This window comes from Cavia porcellus, unplaced genomic scaffold (assembly GCF_034190915.1).
Source record: "Cavia porcellus strain 051 isolate PalLab524CR breed Dunkin Hartley unplaced genomic scaffold, mCavPor4.1 scaffold_25, whole genome shotgun sequence".
NCBI classification, from domain to species: domain Eukaryota; kingdom Metazoa; phylum Chordata; class Mammalia; order Rodentia; family Caviidae; genus Cavia; species Cavia porcellus.
In genome coordinates, this window is record NW_026947508.1 from 45,126,938 (window position 1) to 45,153,651 (window position 26,714).

General features: G+C 35.4%; 1 protein-coding gene across 3 annotated transcripts in view; it reads right to left on the reverse strand.

The window, feature by feature from the left end:
- The window catches only part of Faf1 (Fas associated factor 1), a 459,740-nt gene that overhangs the window by 387,585 nt on the left and 45,441 nt on the right, over positions 1-26,714 (reverse strand). For all 3 annotated transcript variants that reach the window (XM_063236491.1, XM_063236490.1, XM_063236492.1), the window contains exon 2: positions 11,332-11,400. In XM_063236491.1, the coding sequence (XP_063092561.1) occupies positions 11,332-11,400 (69 nt within the window). The remainder of the gene's footprint in view (positions 1-11,331; positions 11,401-26,714) is intronic.

The following is a 26,714-nucleotide window of genomic DNA, read 5'->3' on the forward strand; positions in this document are numbered from 1 at the left end:
GAAGACATACCCATAACCTCAGGCAGATCATGAAGAGAAAACCACTTACTAAAAATACTCTCACAGAAGAGATATTACATTGATCTAAAAACTTCCAACACAAAAACACAACTAAATGAGAAAACAAGGCAACAAAATGACTCCAAAAATATACGACTCTTCAAAAGCTAATCCCAGATATTGAATTGGATGAAATTCAGAAAAAGAATTTTTAAAACTGGTAATTAAAATGATCAATGACACCCAAAGAGAAACATGCAATTGAATGAATCAAGAACTCAAAATGAGCTAAGAGAAGATATAAATAAGCAGCTGAATGACTTAAAGAAAACAATGTAAGAATGACCATTTTGGTAAAAAGAAGTTCTGAAAAAGAAATAAAAAACTCAGTAGGTAAAAGAAAACAATTAAGTCTTGGCAGTATACAAAAGCAATTAGAAGATCAAGCCAGGCATGGTGGCGCACACCTGTAATCCCAGCACTTGGGAGACTGATGCAGGAGGATTACTGCGAGTTCGAGACTAGACTGGGCTACAAAGTGAATTTAAGGCCAGCCTGAACTTCACAGTGAATTGAAACCCTGTCTCCAAAAAACAGAGGAAGGAGGAAGAGGAAGAAGTTGATGATGATGATGATGATGACGATGATGATGATGATCAGGACTTAAAGACAAGGTAGAGGTAACTTCACAGAGCTTCAAAGAAAAAGAATGGTTTTTTTATGGTTTACCCTAACCTCATGCCCTCATAGAGGTGGAACTTTTGCAAGGTGACTGGATCATTACAGGGTGTGATACACATCAGTGGATTTATTCCACTGATCCATTCATAGCTTAATGCAATGCTTTGAAGTAAAGCCTGGTCAAAGGAGGTTGAGTCATGGGAGTATGGTCTGGAAGGCTCTCACTCCTTCTCTCTTCCTCCTAATCTCCATATCATGAGTGGTTTCTTCTCTGGCATTCTTGGAGTCAGCTATGCATGGATTGAAGCCTCTATAAAACTGTGAGCCAAAACAAACCTTTCCTCCTTACTGCTGTGGGTGCAGAGTACTGTGTCTCTGTGATGAGAGATGCTAACCAAAACACTCTAAGAATCTGAGGCAGGAAAATCATACATTCAAACCCAACCAGGCAACTTAGTTTTTATCTCAAAAAAAGTTGCAGGGCTGGAAATACAGCTTAGCAGCATAGCCAATGCCTGGCAAGCACAAGTCCTGAGTTAAATTCCTGGTACAAAAAAAACTTGGGATGTAGCTCAGTGTGAGGGCCAGGGATTTAAACAACAGTGTACACACACACACACACACACACACACACACGCACGCACGCACGCACGCACGCACGCACGCACGCGCGCGCACACAAATTATGTTGGAGCTGTTAAAGCTGAATACACATGCAGGGCTGTGGCATGGCAGGGGCATGGATGAACAAAACACACGCCTCAAAGGGCATGATAGGCCACAGCTGCAGACACCCCGCTCCAACCTCAATCAATAAGATAAGAGATTGTAGCTGCAGGATTTCAAGCCTGTAATGAAAGTCACCTGGAGACTTTCTCCTAGGCTAGTTCTCCTTAATTACCATAGTCTGTTGCTTGGAGGGATCCTTAAACCCCTTCCAAGGTCCTGCTCAGGTTCCCAGTGTTTTCCACTCTTAACTCCTTTGTTTGAATACTATACACGGGTCACCACAGACATTTCCTGTCTTGGCCCACAGAGTCCCGAATGCAGAGGGTTTTGGTTTTTTGGGGTGTTTATTTATGTATTTATTTTTTTTTTTTTTGGTGGTACCAGGGATCGAACTCACAACCTCCCGCTTGCCAGGCAAAATGTCACTGAGCTAAATCCCCAGCCCTGCAGAGTTTTGATCCTTCTAAAAATCATACCACTTGTCTCATTTATCTAAGCCTTCGCCATACACTCATTTGGGAGCCTGGGGATCTTGGCCAGGTCCCCAATACAGTTACTTACAAACTTTTGTATAAATCTAAAAGAAAAACTCTTTAAGGCACAGTGGCCTATAGAGGGGAAAGTTAAAGGCATTTAAAATAAAATCTATTCACTGAAATTATTGCAGAAAATTTTCCAAACACAGGAAATGAAGAAAAAAACTCAAGCAGACATTTAGAACCCCAAGTAGACATGATGAGAAAAACCTCTCTATGAAACATCAGTCAGAACACCAAAAATTCAGGACAAAGAATATGAAAAGCTATCAGAGAGAAGCACCAAATCATTTATGAGGTTAATCCCAATAGAATAACTGAAGACTTCTCAATAGAAACTTTAAAAGGCAAGAGCTCATGGCATGAAGGTTTTCACAACCTTTAAGAAAATAACTGTCAGGCTGGGTAGCACTGAGCCTGCCGGCAAGCATGAAACCATGAGTTTGATTCCTGGTACCAAAAAAAGAAAGAAAACAATTGTCAATTGATATTACTATATCCCGAAAGGATATCCTTCAAAGTCTAATGAAAAATAAAAACCTTTAAAAAAAAAATATGGGGCTAGGGATTTAGCTCAGCAGCATAAGCACCTGCCTGGCAAGCGTGAGGTTGCAAGTTCAATCCCAGGTACCAAAAAAAAAAAAAAAACCTTCCATGATAAGAAGAAACTAAAGTCATGACTAACACACAAGCATTACAGAAAATATTAATGGTAATGGTACAAAGAGATGATAACAACAACAATCATAAGGCAAAAAAAAAAAAAAAAAAGAATAAATCTCACCTGGAAACCAGTTAAATGAATGAGAAACAGATATGAATCAAACATATAAAAAAAAAACAAAATGACAGGAATTGATACATAACTTTAACAATATCTAATTAAATGGTCTTAACTCTCCAATTAAAGGATGCAGACCTACAGATTGGATTTTAAAAAACACAAGACCCATCTATATACTGACTGAAACATATACACCTCATCAGCAAAGACACATGCGGGCTGAAAGTGAAAGGAAGGAAAATGATATTCCAAGCAGCTAGAGCTGGAAAGCAAGCAGGTGTAACTATACTTATATTCAAGAAAGTTGACTTCAGATCACAACTAGTCAGAAGAGGCAAAGAAGTTTACTAAACACTGAAAAACAGAACCACTTACCAACCAGGGAAAACAAATATATGTACTGAATGTCGGCATCCACAATTTCATAAAATAAACACTACTTGTCATAGAAGGATCCACAGCAGTCAATATAATTGTACAAGACTTCAATACCCCACTATCACAAATGGAAAAAATCAACAAAAGATATCAGGGTTAAATTGCACTACAGATCAAATGGATTTAACAGAGTAATTCATCCAACAACAGCAGAATATACATACTTTTCAGGAACCCACAGACCATATCATAAAATAAGTCTCAATAAATACAAAAGAACTAAAATATTTCCAAGCATCCTATCAGATCACAGTGGGATGAAACTAAAAACCAACAGCAGTCCCCACCCAGAAACTAGTGCCATGCACAGGCTGCTGTCAACTTGGGAAGAGCCAGAAACAAGCCTCTCTCAGTGAGTCAGCAACATTTGAGGCCTGCAGAGGGAGAAAACCGGGCCTCATGGGAGAAGATCCCGACCCAGAAATCAGCACCATGTGCAGGCCCCTGAGGCTTTGGGAGAGCCAGACCAAAGCCTCTCTGAGTCAGCACCATTTGCAGACTGCGGAGGGAGAGAACCAGGCCCTACAGGGAGAAAATGGCCGCTCAGAAACCATACCATTTTCACTGTTTTGCTGGATTGGGTTTTATTTTCTTGTGTTTTGTTTATGTTAACTCTGATGGCATGCGCAGATATTTGAAAGATAACAAAATATGTTATGGAAGCCATTATGTACTTAACTACTGGCTTGTTTTGATGTCCTTTATTGCATTCATTGTTTTGTTTTTATTGTTTTTATTCTGTTCTGTTCAATTTTATGTCTGAAGGTGTTTTTACAGCTATTTTGAAAACAACAAAGGCACTGTGGTAACTATTGTTGATTTCATAAGGTTTGGAAGTCCAGTATCACTTATTCTGGTTTATTTTGATGATTTTATTGTTTTATTTTCTTTGGTTTTATCCTCTTTAAAATAAAAAAGTAAAAAAAAAAAAAAAAAACCACAGAAACTACACAAACACATGAAGATTGAATAATATACGTAAATACATAAAACAAACAGGATGTGAGCCTACATAAGAAAAACAGAGGAATCCCAAATGACTTTGTGATATACCACAAGTTCTGAGAAAAACAAGAACAAACCAAACACAAATAAGGAAAAAAATAAAAGATTATAATGGAAATTAATGAAATCGATACTAAAAAATATCCTAGTCAGAATGACTGTCATTAACTATAACAAACACACACAATCACACAATGAATTCTGGTAAGTAAGGGGTCTTGGGGACAGAAACCTCCAAACTAGGAGTGTAAGCTAATATAACCACTATGAAAATCACTGTGGAGATTTCTCAATAAACTTAATATAGAAATTTTAAAAAGTAAAAAACACCATTTGATCCAGCTATACCACTCTTGAATAATGTCCCAAAAGAATTAAAAGCTACAAACTATGTTTTATGCATCTCCATGTTTATAGCAATTCATGATAACTAAGTTAGTTGTAAGAATAACTTAGATGTCTGTCAATAGATGAATGGATAAAGAATATGTCATATATACACACATTATTATATATGTGAATATTATTCAGCCATAAAAAAGAATGAAATCATACCATTTGCAGAAACATGGGTGAAGCCAAAGATCACGTTAAGTGAAATAATTCAGAAAATTAAATATCACGTGTTTATATGAAAAATCAACAAACAAACAAATAAATAAATGACAGATGAGAGGAAACTAGCAGACAGACTTTTGGAAATTGAGACGGATTAGTGAAAGGACAGAGGAAAAGGAGATAGGGTTAATGGTACAGGAAAAGATCAAAGTAATGTTAAATGCATGTACCAATTTATCACAATGAACCTAATGCTCTGCATTACTAATATGCACTGAAAAAAGTTAGAAAAAATAAAGTTTAAAAGATTAAACAAAAAAGATGTGTGTATAAACTTATAAAGTTCTTTCAAAACATTTGCTTACACAGCATTCATAATGGACTATGTATCATATAATCGTCATAAAAATTAGGATATCAGAATCCTTCATAAGGGGCTGGGGATTTAGCTCAGCGGCATAAGCACCTGCCTTGCAAGCAGGCAGTCGTGAGTTCGATCCCCAGTACCGATACAAAGGAAAAAGACAAAAAAAAAAAAAAGGCAAAGCAAATACAACCACATCCTAACGATCCACAGTCCAAATAGTTCTCTAACACCCTGAGGAAGTCAGGAGTCTCATTTTATGCCCCCTAGAGGAGGAGCCACTGCTGTTAAGCCTGCCAGCTTACTATAGGACTTGCTCCCCTATTTGCTCCTAATTTAATCAATTTTACCTGAGCAATTAATCTTATTGATTGACCACAGTTCTGCCCCGCCTTATGCCCACCTTGCAAATTCCCATTCTTCCCCACCTTTGACCCATCTAACTTCATGATTTTACTCTATGAAAGTCACTAGAAAAGACACTGGCAACCCACTCAGGACCCGTTCTGTCTCTCTTAAGTTTTCTTCCTCTCAAACAAGACCCTGCCTCAAAAAGAGGGGAAGAAAAGGGAGAGGCAATCCTTAGTTAAAACTATGTGAGACAAGAATCTCAAAAAAAGGAACTACAAGGGCCAGGTTTTTAACTCAGTGGCATAAGCACTTGCCTGGCAAGCACAAGGTTGTGAGTTCAATCCCAAGTATCAACAAAAAATAAAAAAATAAAACAACAAAAAAAAAAGGAACTAAAGACAAGAAATTCATGAGCAATTCATTTTCAAATTCTCCCTGTTCATCCTAGCCATCTGTCACCTCTCTTTTCCTCCTTTCTTATCTTCAGATAAACTGTCTTCTTTTATTTTAAACTGCTTCTTTTCTTCTTTATTGATGCTGGATTTCAGATTGCCCAAAGCTTCATATTCTAGCACTACAATGGCCTGATGCAGCAGAGCAGTAGCTTGCTGCCCACTCCTGGATGTTACAGTGTGGTGTACACCACTACCCAGACGTTACACTTAAGTATATACCATTCAAAATATATATGAAAAATAAGAATCACCTTCAAAGTAAGAATCTCCACTGCAATGACACTCATTGTCTGTTAACTGTGAGTGTAGCATATATGAAAATGATGACAGAGTGAGAAAGACTGACATTAAGTGAAAAGCTATCTGAGGCACAGCAAGTAAAACATTAGACATGACATTTTCCAAAAACATTAAAGTTTATGTTATTCTGTTTTCCAATTTTAGCATACATAACTTAATTCTCCAGTTTCTCCAAAATACAATCAACTATGGAGTACTTAAGTCAGAGAATTTGGGTGTATTTCTTGGTGGACAGTAACCTAAATAATAAAAATAATGTACAAGATGATCAAGAAAAGTTACTAATGTTAAGAACCCCTGAAAATGGGCTGTATTTTTAGAAAAAAAAAATACCTTTTATGTGATAAAGACCCATGAGACAATGCATCTATTTTTAACCATATTTCTTAAACTCAGTGGCATTATTTGAATGTGTCCTCTAACTTCCTGTGTGCGAAATTTAAGCCTCAGAGTCCTATGCTAACTGTATTAGAGAGGTGGGACCTTCAGGTAGCAAGTTCATGAGGGCTCTGCCCTCATTAATGGATTTATTCATTCATGGATTACTTATTTAATGGGTAGAAAGAATGGTTTTGTTATTAAAACACGCTCTCTCCAGCATGCTAGGTCTATTAAACCATGTAATGCTCTCTACCATGCTATGATGCTGCAAAAAGCCCCCACCAGGGCTAAGCCTGCAGATTTCCCAGCTTCAAGAAACCTGAGTCAAGCCGGGTGTGGTGGCTCACACCTGTAATCCCAGCACTCGAGAGGCTGAGGCAGGAGGATTGTTGCGAGTTCAAGACCAGCCTAGGCTACAAAGTGAGCTCAAGGCCAGCCTGAACTGCACAGTGAGACTCTGTCTCAAAAAGACACACCAAAAAAAAAAAAAAAAAAAAAAGAAACCTGAGTCAAATAAATTTCTGCTATAGTTTAGATCCTTAGGAGGCTGAGGCAGAAGAATCACTATGAGTTCAAGGCCAGCCTGGACTACACAGATCAAGGACCGCCTGAACTATATAAGGGGACCCCATCTCAAAACAAAGAAACAAAAACACAGTTTGGATCCTGAATGTCTCCCAAAAGTCCTTCTTTTTTAGGGGGCAGAGGGAGGATGGGGTTTCACCATGCAGTATAGACTTGCCTTGAACTTACTTTGTGGCCCAGGTTGGCCTTGAACTCACACTGATCCTCCTGCCTCAGGTTCCCAAGTACCGGGATTACAAGCACATGCCACCATGCCTGGCCAAAAGCTTATGTATTGAAGCATTGGTCCCCAATACAAGACATTACTGGAAGGCTCCAGAACCTTTACCAAGTGGAGCTTTGTGGAGGAGACTATGTTATTGGTGATATACCCTTAGTTGAGATATTAGGACCCTCACTCTCCCCTCTCTTTTATTTCTTAGTTGCCATGAGGTAAGCAACATAATTTACCATGCACTGCTGTATGTTAAAACCAAAGGAGCCAACCAATCATGGACTGAAATGCCCAAAACCATGAGCCAGAAATACACCTTTCCTATTTTTAAACTGATCATCTGAGATATTTGTTATAGAAAAAGGAAGCTGAACGCAACTTCTATTTTTTATAAATTACCAAATTGCAGGTATTTTGTTATAGCAACATAAAACAGAACAAGACACTTAGAGACTATATATTATTACTGCTGCTAACTTAGAGACTATATATTATTACATTTGTTAAGCCTCTACAGTAAAAATCTATATTTAGTGTTCACTGAGTTTTTTATTATTAGAATTTTTCATGCTCATCACAATGCTTGATTATAATACCTAGCTCATTATCCTTTACACCTTCTAATAAAATATGCACAGGAACAATGGATGGAAAGCATAAGTGATGTAAACAGGAGATATAAAACTAGACACTCTATATTAAAACCTTAAATTATACAAACTATCCCATAAGGTCCATAACAAGCACAGGAAAGACAACAGTAATTGACAAGCACAAAATACAATGCACAGGCAAAATAGAGACTACCATAAAAAAACTTCCATAAAAGATTTAACAAGTTAATGAGCTATTCAAAATGTTTCCTTTTTTCTTCAATCATTTGTTGTTGTTGTTTCTGAATCAGTCTCACTACATAGTCCTGGCTGCCCTAACTATATAGCTCAGCCTATCTGCAAATATACAATCCTACTGCTCCAGTCTCATGACTGCTGGGATGACAGGCATGCGCCACTATACCCACCTTAAGTCTATTTGGTTTTTTTTTTTTTGGTCTTTTTGAGACAGGGTCTCGCTATGCAGTTCAGGCTGGCCTCAAGCTCACTTTGTAACCCAGGCTAGCATGGAACTCGCAACAATCCTCCTGCCTCAGCCTCTCGAGTGCTGGGATTACAGGCGTGAACCACCACGCCCGGCTTTTAAGTTTCATTTTTAAAACACTGTGACAATGTGAACAACGTATGAAAACAGGAGACATGAAATAATTTAAAGTGCAAGGAAGTTATAAAGCACTTAAAATCTTTGTTATGAATAAAAATGAAATATTTGCAAAGAAAGGCCAGCCAGGAGACACATTTCAAAAGAAGCAAAGTTGAAGAATATGAAACATGGAGCTGGGGATTTAGCTCAGCGGCATAAGCACCTGCCTTGTAAGCAGGCGGTTGTGAGTTCGATCCCCGGTACCAATAAAAATGAAAAAAAGACAAAAAAAAACCAAGAATATGAAACATAGCTTAATGCTTTTGCTACTGTGAGAATGCATTTCAAGTAATTCAAAAATAGAGATCAGCTTATCATTTAATTATTCAACATTAAACTGGGCATTGTGGCACACACCTGTAATTCCAGCACTCAGGAGGCTAAAGCATGCGGGTTGTCAAGAGTTAGAGGACAGCCTAGGCTACATAGTAAGTTCATTCATTGCCTGCCCGAACTACATAGCAAGACCTTGTCTCAAAACACCTAAAATAAATAAATGAATAAATAAATAAATAATTCAATATTATATGGGGAAATTCACGGTCAGTAACTTTCAAAACTAATGAGCATGAGGCGATTTCGAGGCACATGCCTGAAATTCCATCACTCAGGAGGCTGAGGTAGGAGGATCACTGAAAGTTCAAGGCCTAGTCTGGGCTACAAAGTGAGTTCAACCCAATCTGTACTGCACAATGAAACTGTATCTCCAAAAAAAAAGAAAAAAATAATAATAAAACTAATGAGCAAGGACCAGTAGAAAGGAGCTAAGGAAAGAATTCACATCTATCTCCAAAACTGGTAATTCACACATGATAGTCTTATAATTTATTATTCCTAATCTACTATCTTCCTTTTCTCTATTCTTTATCCCTCTCATCAGAACCAAACCCCAAAAATACTTTCAAAATATACAAACTAAATAAAGCAATGCACTTGCTATTGCAAAATTAAGTTTCAGGACAAGAAGCTTGAAGGCATCACTACAAATAAGCTGCTCCCTCTTTCTCCCATCAATGACATAGAAATCACGAAATCATGATGTTGCTGACTAACACCGTGTATTATTGACATACGCCACAGATGTTAAAAATATGTATTTAAGGGCTAGAAGTATAGCTCAGTAGCATAAGTGCCTGCCTGGCAAGCACAAGGCTCTGAGTTCGATTCCCATATCGAAATTTCCTTTCATGCTGAAATACAAATATAAAGAGCCAGTATTTTAACAAAAAAGACCATTTCAAAAGAGTACCTGGTTAGTAAATATATATGTAATTTGACTCACAAGTTCAACTGGAAAATAACATGTTAAATATGTAATATGTATATACAAGAATGTTCTCTACAATAATGCCTACAATAGCAAACTACCACAAAACTTTTATATATTCAATGACATAAGAACAACTGGTAAAATTATATTACAACTACAAAATGAAATACTATTTAATGTTTTTTAAAATGATGAAAAGTCACATTTAGATAAATAGGAAAGATACATGATATGCTGTTAAGTGAAAAAAGATTAAAAATATAAACATATAAAATCACCTTATTTGTATTTCAAAAAAAGTTTAATCCTCTAATTATATGCCTGAAATAATATACCTAAAAATTCAAAACAAGTACCTGAGTGATGGGATTAAAGATCATTTCAAGTTGGGTAATGTTATTAGAATTGCTTTGGACCTGGAGCACTTTCGATCTCAGAATGTGAGATTCTGGGGTTTTCTATACACTTTTTTGATTGAGCATCCCTAATCTAAAAATCTGAAATCCAAAATGCCCCAAAATTCAAAACTTTTTCTTGTCATGTGAACACTCAAATTTTGAAGCACTTTTGATTTGAGGTTTTTTTGATTAGAGATCCTTAAACCTGTAACATGTTTTCTTCTAAAATTTCTTTATCTTCTTTTATTACAATAAGCATAAGCTGAAAATTTTTTACATTAAAAAAATTAATAGTCACAGACGTACATAAAGCACACAGATAAGTAAGAACTACCTACATAAGCATGTTATACACCCACATACTAATTATACTTCTATAAATACATATTTTAAATTTCAACTTTTGAAAACTAGCACTTCCTCAAAATTACAATTTTAATTTTCTATAGCATTTAAAGGGCTTCAAAGGACATCTGTGTCATCCTAACACAACCAGTATTTCTCCAATATAATTTATTTTTTGTTTGCTTTGCAACAGATGAATGTTTAGTATTATGCTGTGCCTTTTGAGTTACTGCCTAAAAAGAACTAAAAAACATTAAGCCACCTTTGTGATAAATTGCCTCAAAATCATACAGAAGTCACAACAAAATGCTCCTTCTTTAATAACAATCAGTGAGAGCTCCAGGGAAGGTTCTGAAAACATCAAACGAAACTACTCAGACAGGCAAATCTGACTTCTCTCCTTTCAAGCATCTCCACCAAAATACTACATGGGAAGGTAAATCATAATAAACAATAAAATAAGAGAACAATTTTAAAAATCATTTGTTTTCTAAGTATTCATAATAATTTAATATTGAATTAAATATGACTTCATGTTAAAAGATACGACAATTAACATTTTATTCATTCAGACAAGTTATAGGTAGACTATAGTATGCTGAGCCCCTGCAAAGAATATTAAAAACATTCAAGATTTCATAAAATCTGAATAAAGGTGGGAAAAGTTAAAAAGTACTTACCACTAAGTCCCAATTATTTTGTTCAAGCAATGTAATAGCTTCATCAATATTCTCAATGCCAGTACATGCCTGAAAGCAAATAAACACTTTAGATATAATTTTAGAAATGAGGTTAGACCAAAATGTAAACAGAATTATATGCAATTTAAGCTCAAATAGGTACAGGAATAAAGCCAAGACACTAAATGGCTGACATATGTAAGCATTTTACACATAAGGTTTGAAAATTGTTAATTATAAAGTAAATTTATATTATACATATTATTACAAAATACAAAGCAATGAAAACAATTAGAAAGAATATATTTAAACACTGACATTTGGAGCTCAAGATAAACTCTAGATGCCTAATTGTCAAGAACAATTTTATTAAAGTTTATAAAACTATATCGAAATAACTGAACTTCAACTCAAAACTCATACTGCATGTAAAATTTAACTCACAATAATAACCTAAAATAAAAATCTAAAACTATAAAACTTGTACATCTGTGTTGTATGATTCATTAGTCATTAGATACATTAGCAAGTAAGTCCTTGAAATACAGTTCAGCTAAGTGAAAATGTGCTCTAAGTGTAAATCACACAACAGGTAGGACTTAGTACAAAAATTAAAATGTACACTATTTCACTGATAATTTTCTTATTAAATGTTTAAATGATACAATTAATAAACTGGCTTATTTACATTAGTTATGTTAATCACATATAATCATTTACTTATTCTATTAGAGTAATAAAATTAATTACACTCACATCTTTATACTTTTTTAGCATGGATACTACAAATTTTTAAATTACATGTGACTTTCAATGAATATCTATTACTATTCTAGAAAAAATAAAACCTACTTGTGACCTAATTAAATAAACAGTAAGATGTAATAGCAAAAAAGCTGTTAACTGCCCTTTGTCAGATAGTAAAGAAAATGAAAAGGCAAACCACAGATAGGTAGAAAAATACTATGAACCTATCTAATTGAAAAACTTGGAATCAGAATATAAGAATGTAGAAAACTCAATTTTAAAAAATCAAAAACAACCAAAATTAACAGAAATATAATCAAAGAAGATATATACATGATGAATAAGAACATTAAAAATGTTCATTGTTAGTCACTAGGGAAATAGAAAGCAAAGAATGAAAGATATAACTTTTACATACTAATGTAGCTAAAATCCAAAAGACAGTATCGAGAAATTTTGAGTAGAAAGGGTTGGAACTATCCTATATTACTGAATAGGACACAAAATCATGTAACCACTTGGAAAAACCCATTTGACCATTTTTTAGAAAAATATGACCCAATAATCCCATTTCTAGGTATTTCATGAAAAGAAATGAACAAAGAAACTATTAAGTGGGAAAACCTGATTTCCAGAGTGATCATATCATACAACGAATATAGTCCACATTTCAGTTTAAAAATTGCAATATATGCAGAGAAACAACAAAGCATTGCCATTCGAGAAAAAAATTAACAGAAACTGTCCCTGTTTGATGACAGACATCAAACTTAATAAATAAAGTCTATCAATCATTAAGTATGTTCATGAGCTAAAATAAAATGGAAAAACAAAACTAGGACTGTGTCAAATGACAGAGACTGTTAGAAGAGGGAAAGACAAAAAAAATTATTAAGATGCAATGTGTACAAGCATCAACCCCCCAAGACGAATGTAATTACCATATATTGTAAACAAATACTAATTTAAAATTTGTAATAGAAAATGCAGATAAAGAGAAATTATTTCAAACAGGATCAAATGGAAATTCTAGAGGTGAAGATTACAATGACTGAAATGAAAAATTAATTTGAGACTCTTGGCAGACAGAGGAAAGAATTATAGAACTTAAAAGATATTCAGTTGAGGGTTGGGAATTTAGTTCAGTGACACAAACACCTGCCTGGCAAGCACAAGGTTGTGAGATACTCAGTTCCAAAAAAAAACGAGAGATTCAGCTAAACGAGAGATTCAGTTGATAAGCACACACACAAAAAATGAAGAAACATGAATAAAGCCTAAAAGATATGTGTAACACTCAAGCATAATGACATACATACGATGCGAATACTAGCAAAGAGAAAAGAAAAAAACAGGCAGATAGAATATTTAAATAAGAAATAATGGTGAAAAACATCTCAGATTTGATAAAAGGTAAATAATCTACAGAGTCAAGAAATTCAAGCCAGAAATAGTGCTGTGCACTTATAGTTCCAGCCCTTGGAAGGCTGGGTGAGAGAATTATTTAAGACCAGGAATTTAAGACCAGTCTAGCAACATGGTGACAACCTGTTTCTTTAAAAAAAGAAGAAACTGGGGCTGGGGATTTAGCTCAGCGGCATAAGCACCTGCCTTGCAAGCAGGCGGATCGTGAGTTTGATCCCCGGTACCAATAAAATGGGAATAAAAAAAAAGAAGAAGAAACTCTGAGTTCAATTCCTGCACACACACACACACACACACACACACACACACACACAGATCAGAAGAGATAATTATACTCAACAGGTTTCAGGAAGGATAAACACAAACACATCTACAGTAAAATACATCAAAATCAAAGTGCCAAAGGCTTAGTTTCTTGTGGTTTGTTTGTTCTCAGCACTGGAGATGGAACCTAGAGCCTCATGCAAGGTACGAACACATTCTACCACTGAGCTGCATGCCCAGTTCCCAAAGAGCATGTTGGAAGCAGTAAGAAGCCAAAGATTCATGTACAGTCATGTATTGTGTAATAACATTTTGATCAATAGCAGAATGCATATACAATGGTGATCTCATAAGAAAAATAACTACCTAGTGTCACCGTAGCACTTGTAGCTCAAGACATAGCCATGTATTTGTGGTGATCCTGATGTAAACAAGTTTACTATGTTACCAGTTACAGAAAAGTACATACAGCACAAATAATTATGAACAATGCATAATAGTTCATAATGAAAATAAATAATACTAATTTACAAATCTCTATTACACTTTTTATCATTAAAAAATGTACACCTGCTACTTGGGAAAACTTTACTATAAAACAGTATACCTCCAGCTGTAGTAGTGTACATCCATAATACAAGCACTCTAGGAGTTCTACTGAGATACTGAAATATGTATTTAAATCATATGAACCTATGTATCTAAATCAATTATTTTTTTAAAAAAGATTCTTGCTAATTTGCTAACCAGTCACTATCTAAACCAAATAATCAAACTAAGGATCAAAAATAGTAATGTCAGACTGCAAGCTTCTTGGTGTGATGAAAGACGAACTTCATATTATCATTCATAAGAACACGTGCAAAAATGTTACTCCTAAATCTAATCCAGGGTCTAGACCTAAAAGAGGTGCTAGTGATAAGTCAAATGATAACATTAAAAAAAATAAGCACATTTAAAATGCATCCTATAAAATTGCCCTGGACTAAATGATAAGCTAATGTTAGTACCTCTTCTATTCCATAAAAGGTAAAAGGATTCTCCTACACTAAAAGAGACTAGTGATACAACTATTAAATGTAACATATAAATGCAATTGTACACCTGTTAAAGGGAAAATCAGAAAGAATAAACCTTGTTTTACTTTTAGTGTCTAGACTCTGAAAGACATAATGAAATTATTAATCAGCTGAGGTAAGTATTGTATACACAGGAAACTGCCCTCATTTTTTTTTTTTTTTTTTTTTTTTTTTTGTCTTTTTATCGGTACCGGGGATCGAACTCACGACTCCCTGCTTCCAAGGCAAGTGCTTATGCCGCTGAGCTAAATCCCCAGCTCCTCCTCATTCTTAACTTTGCACACTGATCTACTGAACATGCAACTGTCTTAATAACTTTATATTGTGTTTCCTCCAAAATTAAGACCAGAAAATAATCAGCCTTGAAAACTAACTACAATTCCTGCTACTCTTGAGTACTGGCAAAGAATCCCAAGTTTGAGGCCAGCCTGGGACCTGACCTACAACTCTACAAGTCACTATTACGGACTCACAAAAGGCAGCATTGTATATTAAAAGTGTTATTTATACTGAGATCCTTATCTCTCTGACCCAGATTTACCTGAGGTGCTTGTTAAACATACCAGTATTTACACTCTGTGTAAAACTACTTAATCAGATTTTCTCTAGGAAGTAGGACTCTAGAATCTGTATTTTATTAAGCTCTGCAAGTGACTCTTATACAAGTTTGAGAACCACAAGCATAATAGAAAGAATGTCTTACCAACCTTCTCTCTCATAGCTAGGTATTCTCAGATAAATCACTTCAATTTAACCCGGCGCCGAAGTTTTATTTATTAAAAAGTATCACTGAATAATACTATTTTAAAAGCCACTAAATTTAGTGTGTATGTTTTTTAATAATGTTAGTCTGAGGGCCGGGGGTTTAGCTCAGCAGTATAAATGCCTGCTTGGCAAACACGAAGTCGTGAGCTGGTACCAAAAAAAAAAAAACAGCATTAGTCTGACTACAACATCCTACACAGATGCTTCCACTAGCAGTGTGTGCCAGGACAATAAATCATGCCCAATATGATTTAAAGAAGCACGAGGTGCTCATTAGATGCAGCCACCCAATGTTTGACTTCCCAGACTCCCAAGCCATGAATCTATAAAACTTATTTTCTTTATAAATACCTCAGGTAATTGCAGCAACAGAAAACAAATCGAGGAATCAACCATGGTATACTACTAGAAGTGAGATGGAGAGAAACAGAAAGAAGCAAATCAAAGGAAATTAAAGTATAGCAAAATTGTCTGTTTGCAGATATGATATTACATAGAGAAAACCACAAACTATCCATCAGAAAACTACCAGAACTAATGAATCACTTCAACAAAGTTACAGAATACAAAATCAACATACAAAAAGCAGTTAGCATTCTCAGATGCCATGGGCTAATTTTCTGAAATACAAACCAAGACAGCAATCCCACTTAAAATAGCTATCTTACAATTCTATGAATAAAGAGATGAAATGTCTCTTCAATTAAAACTATGAAATTAAAAAGGAAATAAATAAGCCACAATTGTGGATTAGAACCTACAGAACACAAGTGATATGCAGACTTATGCAATACCTATCAAATATAAAATACCAATAACATTCGTTAGAGGAAAAAAATGCTAAAAGTTGTATGACATTGAAATAGAAAAGAAAATTTAAACAGAAAAACATGGCCAGCCAAAGTACTCTTAAGCAAAAACAACAGAGCTATAAGCACTGACTTTGAAACATACTACATGACTTCAAAACATTCTACAAAGCTGTAATTATCAAAACATCATGATTTTGGCATTAAATAAACCAATGGAATAAAATACAGAATCCAGAAGTAAAACAACCCAGCAACAGCTAACTGGTTTTGACAAAGATGCTAAGAACACAAAGTGATGAAAGGAATCTTTCCAATAAATAATACTGGGAAAGCTGACTAGGTACAAAAAAAGAGAAAGTAAATACCTATCCTTCATAAGTTAAATATCTGAAACTATAAAACAACTAGAAGAAAACAAGAAGAAATGCTTCAGGCCATCAGAATGAACAAGGGTTTTTGTTTTTTTTTGGTTTTTTTTTTTTGACAAGACCTCAAAATACCAAATGGTATTACATCAAACTAAAAAGCTAGAAGCAAAAATTTTAATGCTCTTATCAGAAAGAAATAATAAATATGATAAACATATTCAGAAGGCAAATATATTCAGCCTGACATACATTACATAATGTATACATATACAGAAATATAACATAACTGTTAACATTTTTAATTTCTCTTAAAAAATGAAAAGTCAACCCCATTTTAAAATCTATAATCACACAAGTTAAGAGAATTGGCAATGAAAAACATTTTCTGTGAGATGTAACATGTGAAAAGTTATCCTAAATCTAAAGAATCTTAACAGAATCAACTATTACCATACTTCACAGAGAAACACAACAACAGGAAGACAAGCAAAACTTAAAATCCGAATTATTTTCAAAATAACAAACCTCTGGTAAGATAATGAAGTGGTAAACAGCAACAAATCAACCTCCTCAAGATTCAGAATCTAGAAAATAACAACTTGGGGTAGAAAAGAAAGAGGAAGGTAAACTCCTAAACCCAGGAATGATCTGAAAGGAAAAGTGCAACCCACAGAGAAAGTGAAAAGATAGACCACAACACTGAAAAGGAGAGGAAAACTGCACTTTCTCCCAAGCTCATAGCTCACAGCATGAAACAGGAGAATCAAATCTACAGAGACACAGAGAGGGCCAGTGACTCCAGTGGTCTTCAGGGAGAAAGAAACACATTAGTGGAATGGAGTAGTGCACGTGTTACAACAGCTGAGGAGGCTCCAATCCAAGACAATGTCATGTTCCTTGGAGAGAGAACTTGGTCAGATGCCATTTTAGGAAGGGGCCAAGTGAACCCAGAACTCAAAGTATCATGGGTTGGCTTTATCTCAGGGCTCCCTGTGTTGAAATCCCACAGTGACTGGGTGACAACAACAGGAGACGTGGGTCAGAGAACCAAAGTCAAGCCAGCAAGAGATATCTAGAGGATTTGCAAGCTAAACAACTCAAGTAGCAACCCCCCAACCAGAGACTAGGATAAGCCTGGACTTCTGTGGAGTTGAAAACACCAGGATTGGTACCCTGCCCTAACCCTACTACAGACTTAGTGGAATTATGAAGAATGCTACCCAAATATTACTGTAGGCTTGCTGGGATCATCCAGCACAGATCTGGGCTCTGTCTGCCTCCCTTGTTTGCCAGTAACAGCAAAGACATGCCCTGATATTATCATAAAGGGGGCTGGAGATTTAGCTCAGCGGCATAAGCACCTGCCTTGCAAGCAGGCGGTCATGAGTTCGATCCCCGGTGCCAATAAAAAGAAAAGAAAAAAAAAAAAAACTGAAATGTAGATATTATCATAAAACTGGTATACCCCAGAAGATAAGCACAGGCTTGAAATTACAGAGAAATCTTTTTTCCTTTGTTTTTGGTTTGTTTTTTATTTTTGTTTTCTCATGAATGTCAACACTGGTTTTAGTTGTTTTGTTTGTTGTTTTCCTTCTTTAGTTCCCTCCTGTCTTCTTCACCAGTATCTTAAAACATGGAAAATCTGGCCGGGAATTTAGCTCAGTGGCATAAACGCCTGCCTAGCAAGCATAAGGTCATGAGTTCGATCCCCGGTACCAAAGGAAAAAAAAAAAAAAAGAATAAAAGAAAACATGGAAAATCTTTCTTTGTCCTTCAACCTGAATTCTAATCTCTCTTTATTTTTTTTTTCTTCTTATCTCTTTAAGTTTTCTTTCATAAGGGCAAAATTGTCATTTGGTGGATATTTACAATACATAATTTTCTCAACTGTTATAGATTGTTATATAAACTGATTTGTTTTAGAGTGTTTATATAACTATAAAATCTTGTACCTGTATAGTTAAAAGTGGCACATTAACAAGTTACAAGATTGTCATTATCTTTTTTTCTTTTAAAGATGATAAAACCAATCAAAACAAACCAGGGTAAGACAAAAGACTTCAAAACATTACAAAATCAACAGTAGTTATCAAAATGCCTCTTAATGTCTTCAAAATAGCTGCACATAACTTCTGACATGGTAAAAATCAAACAGAACAGAAGAGAATAAAAATAAAACAATGAATGCAATAAAGGACTTCAAAACAAGCCTATAGGAAATCCAAAATTGATACCATAATATATCTTGCTATCTTTGAAATCACTGCTTCTGCTATCAGATTTGACATAATCTAACAAAAGAGAATAAAAGCCAACCCAACAAAACAATGGAAACAACATAAGACTTCCAAAATAAGACCATAGGGAATCAACAATGGCTGCAACCCTCAGAAAGAGATTGCCCTCCTGCCAAATGTCACACTGTGTATCACTATCCTCTGATCATATGATCAGACCGACCACTGGCTCTAGACCTGCAATGTTAATGAAATACAAAGCTGTTGTGGTCAATTGCTCTTCCTTGTATGCCAATACCAAGATTGTCTGGGTATAAACAATACAATAATTCAGTACCAAAGAAGTGGGTGCCAGGTCAAACATTTAGCAACCTCTCATTCTTAATATACTTAAGAGGCAGGATCTTGGGACAGACTCAAAAGACAAAACCCAGCTATACCTTGAAGACATCTCTGAAAGCAGTCATTTTCGAAAGAGATCTTCATACTAATAGAACTATCTACCATAAGCAATTATAAGCATCAACATTGAAAACGAAAATTTAAAAATAGAAAATGAGAACACACAGAAGCAAGATATAACCCAAAATCTCTAGCTAACCCAAGGGAAATACAGGAGGGACTAAGGCAGAAGAAATCAAAAGCTACACAGCCAAATCTTCTGAAATGGTAGTAGAAGAAGTAACAAAGCAGATAAATAAGTCTCTAGAAAAAAAATCAAAAATAATTACCCAGATAACTAAGGAGATAGTGAGCATAAGGAAGGACATGGTTACTGAATCTAGAAGCTACATATTAAAAAAAAAAAAAAAAAGATGAACTTAGGAAAGCAATGAAAACCATGAATGTCCAACCTAGGAAAAACAGACTCCATGAAAGAAATGCAAACAGTTATCCATAGGAGATTAAAAATTCTATTGAAAGTATACACAGCAGAACCAATGTGAAGACAGAATATCAGATCTAAAAAGACAGGGTTGCTGAGAGCAATCATCAAATGAAAGACTTAAAGATATGAAAAAGCAATCCAACAACTGCTGGATGATGCAAAGAAGAATAATTAATCAGAATGAATACAAAATCAGAAGATAGCACAAAAGACATTAAAAAACCAGTTCAGAGAAGTAACAGCAGAAAACTTCCCAAGCATGGTAGATAATTTGGGCATGGAGAATTCCAATTATCCATAATCAGAAAAAAACTACATCAAGGCATGTATAGTCAAGTCCAGAACCTCAACATAAGAACAGCTGTTAAGGGAACAATACAAGAGGCAGAGATAACAATCATAAAGATACATGCAACAAATACTCACACACTCAACTACATAAAACAAACATTAAGGATATGAGAAATCAGACAAACACTAATACAATTGTAATGGGGAATCTCAATACCCCACTATCATAAACAGATCAACTAGACAGGCCATCAAAGAAATATCAGAGCTGAGAGCCAGGGATTTGACTCAGTGGTGTAAGTGCCTGCTTGGCAAACACAAGCTCATGAATTTGATCCCCAGTACCAAAAAAAGAAAAAGAAATATCAGAGCTGAACCAAACCTTTGAACAAATGGACTTAGCAGATGGTTACAAAGGGTTCCACCTCACAGCAACAGAACACACATTCTTCTCAACTGCACACAGGACTTTCTGCAAAATAGACCATACACTAGTTTACAGAACATGTGTAACTAACTGCAAAGCAACTGAAGTTACCCCATGCATATTATCAGAGCATAGTTTGTGAAACTGGAAACAACAAAAGAAACCACCAAAACTACATAAACACATTGTAAGTAAATAATGAACAACTAATGGGTCACAAATGAAATTAAAAGAGAAATTAGAGAATTTCTAAACTTAATAATGCCAGTGCAACATACTGGAACTCACAGAATGTTATGAAAGCAGTCCTACAAAGGAAATTTATACTAGTGAATTCCCACACAAGAAAAACAGACCAAGCTCAAATAAATAACGTAATGCTAAATCTCAAACTCCTAGAAAAAGAGTTAAGTTGAACTCTAAAATGTGTACAAGGGAAGAAATTATAAAGATCAGAACAGAAATTAATGCAATGAAAACTAATACAATACTGAGAATCAACAAATCTAAGAGATGGTTCTTTGAAAGATTAAATAAAATTGACAAATCCTTAACCAAATTTATCCAAAAAAAGGAAAGACTTAAATATAAGCAATTTGGAATGAAAAGGGTGAAATCATAACATATCCTGCAGAAATCCAAAAGACAATCAATACCTATTTTGAGAACCTGTACTTGAATAAAATGGAAAACTCAGAAGAAATTGACAAATTCCTAGATACATAAGAATTACCAAAGCTGATGGGGCTGCCGCTTAGCTCAGCGGCATAAGCGCCTGCCTTGCAAGCAGGTAGTCATGAGTTCGATCCCTGGTACCGATAAAAACGAAAAAGACAAAAAAAAAAAAAAAAAAAAAGAATTACCAACGCTGAATCAAGAAGATATAAAAATTCTAAATGACTCAATATCGGTCTATAAAATTAAAGATGTAATTTTAAAAACTACCAACAATGAAGGGGTTGGGGATTTAGCTTAGCGACATAAGCACCTGCCTTGCAAAGCAGGCAGTCTAGAGTTCGATCCCCGGTACCGATAAAAATGAAAAAGACAAAAAAAAAAAACTACCAACAATGAAAAGTCCAGGTCTGGACAGATTCACTGCTGAATTCTATAAGAACTTTAGATAAAAAATAACGCCACTACTCCTCAAACTCTTTAATGAAATTGAAAAGAAAGTATACTCCCAAACCCACTCCTAGAAGCAAGCATTACACTGATAGCAAACCAGAGAAGAATCCAACCAAAAAATGGAACTATAGGCCAATCTCCTTAATGAACACAGACAAAAAAAAAAAAAAAAAAAAAAAAACCTCCATAAGATATTGGCAAACAGAATGCAGCAAATCATCCAGATTATACAACGTGACTAATTAGGATTCACCCCAGGGATGCAGCGAAGGTTCAACATACACAAATCAATAAATGGGGCTGGGGATTTAGCTCAGCAGTATAAGCGCCTGCCTTGCAAGCAGGCAGTCGTGAGTTTGATCCCCGAGTACCGATAAAAAAGTTCGATCATGAGTACCAATAAAAACGAAAAAGACCAAAAAAAGAAAAAAAATAAATGTAACAGGACCGAGAACAAAAACCAAATGATCATCTCAATGGGCACTGAACAAAAAAGCATCTAACAAAAAGTCCAACACACATTCATGATAAAATCCATGTAGAACAATGGAATAGAAGGTGTTCACCTCAATCTGATAAAAGCCATTTATGACAAACCCAACAACTAATATTATACTATATGGACAAAAATGAAAGCTTTCACTCTAAAATCAGGAACAAGAAAAGGATGGCAACTATTACCACTCCTATTTAATATGGTTCTGGAAACATTAGCTAGAGCAATTAGACAAGAGAAAGACATAAAAGGAATACGGATAGTAAAGAAAAAAGTAAAGTTATACTCTATATGATACTCTACTTAAAAGATTCCAAAATCTCCACCAAAAACCTCCTAAATGTAATACAGTAGCAGAGCAGGATACAAAGTAAACACTCTAAACCTGCAGCATGCCTATGCATAAATAACAAACTCACTGAAAGAAAAATTAGGAAAACACCTTTTACAATACCATCCAAAAAAGTAAAATACATAGGAATCAATCTAATGAAGGAAGTAAAGATCTTTACATTGAACTATGGTATTCTGAAGAGGAAGAGTGAAGAGGATATCAGAAAATGAAAAAATACCCTTTGTTCTTGGGTAGGAAAAACCAATACATGAAATCATACTTCCAAAACTATTATACAGACTTAATACAATCCCCATCAACAGAATATCTCACAGAATCAGAAAAAAAAATCTTAAAATTCATTTGGAATCAGAAGAGAGCTAGAATAGCAAGACAATTCTGGGCAATAAAGGAAATGCAGGGGGCACTACAATCCCTGACTTGAAACTACAAAGCTACTATGATAAAAACAGCATAGTACTGACCAAAAAACAGACCTGAGGATCAACAGAACAGATCCAGGTGCAGAAACAACTCCAGACATACTTAGCCACCCTATCTTTGACAAAGGTGCCAAACAGCTTCACTGGAAAAAAAGCCTGTTTAATAAATGGTCTGGGATCTCTTGGAAGGATGGCCATAATCAACATAGCAAATATGGGGGGTTTTCTTCTGTCTTCTGTTTGAAGGCAAAGGTTGTTTTCACTGTTTTGTTTTGTTATGTTTCTTTTGCTCTATTCAATACTCTCAATTGGTTTTATAATGTTCTGGTTTTGGTTTGATTTCACTGTACCTAATTGACTGGACAACTATTGTGAAGATAACGAGATATACCACAATACCTATTACTATCATCCCAGTATCCTGCTATGAAGTTCTGCACCAATTTCACTGCATTGTCTCGATTGGCTTTGTTCTGTCTTGTTCTGTTGTATTTTTACTACTTTCAAAATAAAATTTAAAAAAATAAAAAATAAATGGTGCTGGGAAAACTGGATGTCCATGTGCTGAAGATTAAACCTAGACCCAGAAGGTTAAACCTAAACCAGTATATCTTACCATGAACTAAGTTCAAATCAATGGGTCAAAGATCTAAATATTAAAACAGAAACACTAAATCTGCTGAAGAGAGTCTTTAAAGACATACGTGTAGGCCAAGACTTTAGGAACAAAACCCCAAACACACAGAAAAGACTACAAAGAACAAACAACTGGGTCATATCAAATTAAAAAGCTTTTGCACAGCAAAATCACCAACAGAGTTGAAGAGACAACCCACAGAATGGGGGAAAAGATTTACCAGTCATAACTAGACAAAGGACTAATATCTAAAACATATAGTGAACTCAAAAAAACAGACCCGAAATTTAAAGACCCAGTCCAAAAATTGGCATCCAAAATGAATAGACACTTCTCATATAAAGTACAAAGAGCAAATAAATATATGAAAACATGTTCAACATCACTGGCTATCTTTTACTTTTCTCTCTCATTGTTGAGACAAAATACCTGATGTCCAAAATTAGAGAAGGAAAGGTTTATTTCTTAACAGGTTGGAGGTTTCAGTCCGTACTCAGCTGCTCCAAGCGGCAGGGTGGCATGGCAGGCCACCATTCATGGCCAGCTGCAAACAGCAAGGTGCAAACCAGCAAGAGAGAAAGACATGCCTTCTTACCATTATACTGTAATTTGCTCCACCCCTGGGCGGATACAGCACTTAAATCACTAATCCCAGTGCTACACAATGAACCAATCACAAATACTAGACTCAGTCACGTCCATGATTGAATGAGGCTTTCGGGGCACATTTAAACAAATCACAACACTGGCCATTTGAGAAATGCAAATTAAAACACTGAAATTCTATCGCCAGAAAAAATGGCTATCAACAAGAAATCAACCAATAACAAATGCCGGCAAGGCTATAAGAAAAAAGAACCTTTCTTCACTGTTAGTAGGAAATGTAAACTGTTAAAACAATATGGAATTCAGTGTAGAGTTTTCTCAAAAAACTGAAACTAGGGGTTCCATTTCACCTAGCTAATCTCCTTCTGGGTACCTTCCTGAAAACAGCTGAGACCATCATACTACAGCAATATATACATCCATGTTTATAGCAGCATAATTTGTAATAGCTAAATCTTGGAACCAGCCTAGATGCCCATCAGTGGATGAATAGATAAACAAAATATGTTGTTATACAAAATGGAGTACCACGCTGCCATAAAAAAGGATAAGACATTTTTAGGTAAATGAATGCACCTTGAAAATATAATTTTAAGTGAAATAATTTGGATCACATTTACATGACACACTGTTTCTCCTATGTGAGAAATCCAAAATGTAAGTAAAAACCAAAACAGATGATTGATAATGGTTAAGTACAAAGAAAATATTCAAATGGGAAGGGCATGGAAAGAACAGAAATTTAAAAAATAAAAAAGAGGGCCAGGGGTTTAGCTCAGTGGCGTAAGTGCCTGCATGGCAAAAGTGAGGTCATAAGTTCGATCTCCAGTACCAAAACAAACAAACAGCAACAACAACAACAACAATAACAACAACAAAAAGAATGGAAAGAAAACAATAGAAAAAACTGTGTAAAGGGACAGGAAAAAGATTTAAGGGAAAAAGGGGGAGGGATGAGGAAGAAATGAATTAAGATATATACAGGTACAAATTGCCTATGATCAATATGATCAATACATATGTCAAAAGTGTACAAATAAAATTAATTTTTATTTTTAAAAAAGTATTCTCACCAATAAGGTTTCCAAAAGGCTTTTTTTGCTTCTAGGGCTGGGAAAATAGCTCACTGGCAGGGTATATGCCTGCCATATGTAAACAGTGGGATCTATCTTTAGCATTACCACCACCACCCCAAAAAAGGGTTCTGCTTCTTGGTGAGATGCAATAACTTGAGATGACGAGCTCTCAATCAGAAGAAACAGAAAAGCTGTAAGAAGTTCTGCATAACACATTTGAAGGCTTTAAAGAACTTTTTCACAGAAGCTAACAAGAACAGGATGGTTCTTCTGTGCACAGAAGAACCTCAAATAAGTAAGCTGATAGCTATGATTTTGTATTTACATTCCCCCAAAGCCTCATGCACTCATTGTTAAGGCTTTTGAGAGGTGAATGGATCATGGGTGTGTGACACTAAATTAGCACACTGATAGCTTTATATCTAGGTGTGATGTCAGAAAATGAAGCCTGGTGGAAAGGATGAAGTGATTGTGATTGTGATCTGGAAGGGTATACATCCTCCTTCCTTGATACCCCCCTGCTTCCTGCTTGTTATGCCATGGACTGTTTCTTTTCTGCCATGCATCCCTATTTGAAACCCACCAACTATGGACTGAAACCTTTACAAACTCTGAGTCAAAACAAACTTCTCATCCTTTAACTTGTGGGTGTTGAGTATTTTTTCTCAGCAATGAGAAAATAACTGAGATAGTGCTTCTGGTAAGAACATTCTGAATATATAAGCTTAGCATTTATAGAGCCAACAAGTAAAAACAGAAATACAAGCAGAGGTTTCCCTGGCAAGTTAGAAGCCTCCAACAAGGTTCTGCAAAGCTTTATTTACTAAACTCTAAATGGCTACAAGTCAAAAACTAAAAGCTTCAGTAAAAAAATCTCTACAAAGAACAGAACATAGGTTTCAGAGGTCTTACAAGTAAAAATCATACTTCAGGACCAGCTGGGGTTAAAAGCTCAAATAACGTGTGAGGATCTAAGGTGAAATGAACATGTAAGCCACTGACTGGCACAAACTATTCATAATACCCATATCTGATTACTCTCAAAACCTTTTGGTTTTCTGTGCTTTGCTGTCTCATTAACTGCATACTTACTTTTCATTGAAGAGTTACAGACAGTGCTAAATGGCTACTGAGCATATAAAAACAGGGGGGAAAGGCAGACTCAAAAGATTACATCTTCTATAATTTCATTTAGATGATATATGATAAAGGCAAAATTAATGTACAGTGATAGAAATGAAAACAGTGAAGCTGCTTCCTGCAGGCATCCAGCATGGGCAGAAAGAGCGAGCAGGTTCACCTCCTCCTGTCAGCCACAGCCACCAAGATGGTTCTTCCTACAGGCAGCCAGCAGATCCA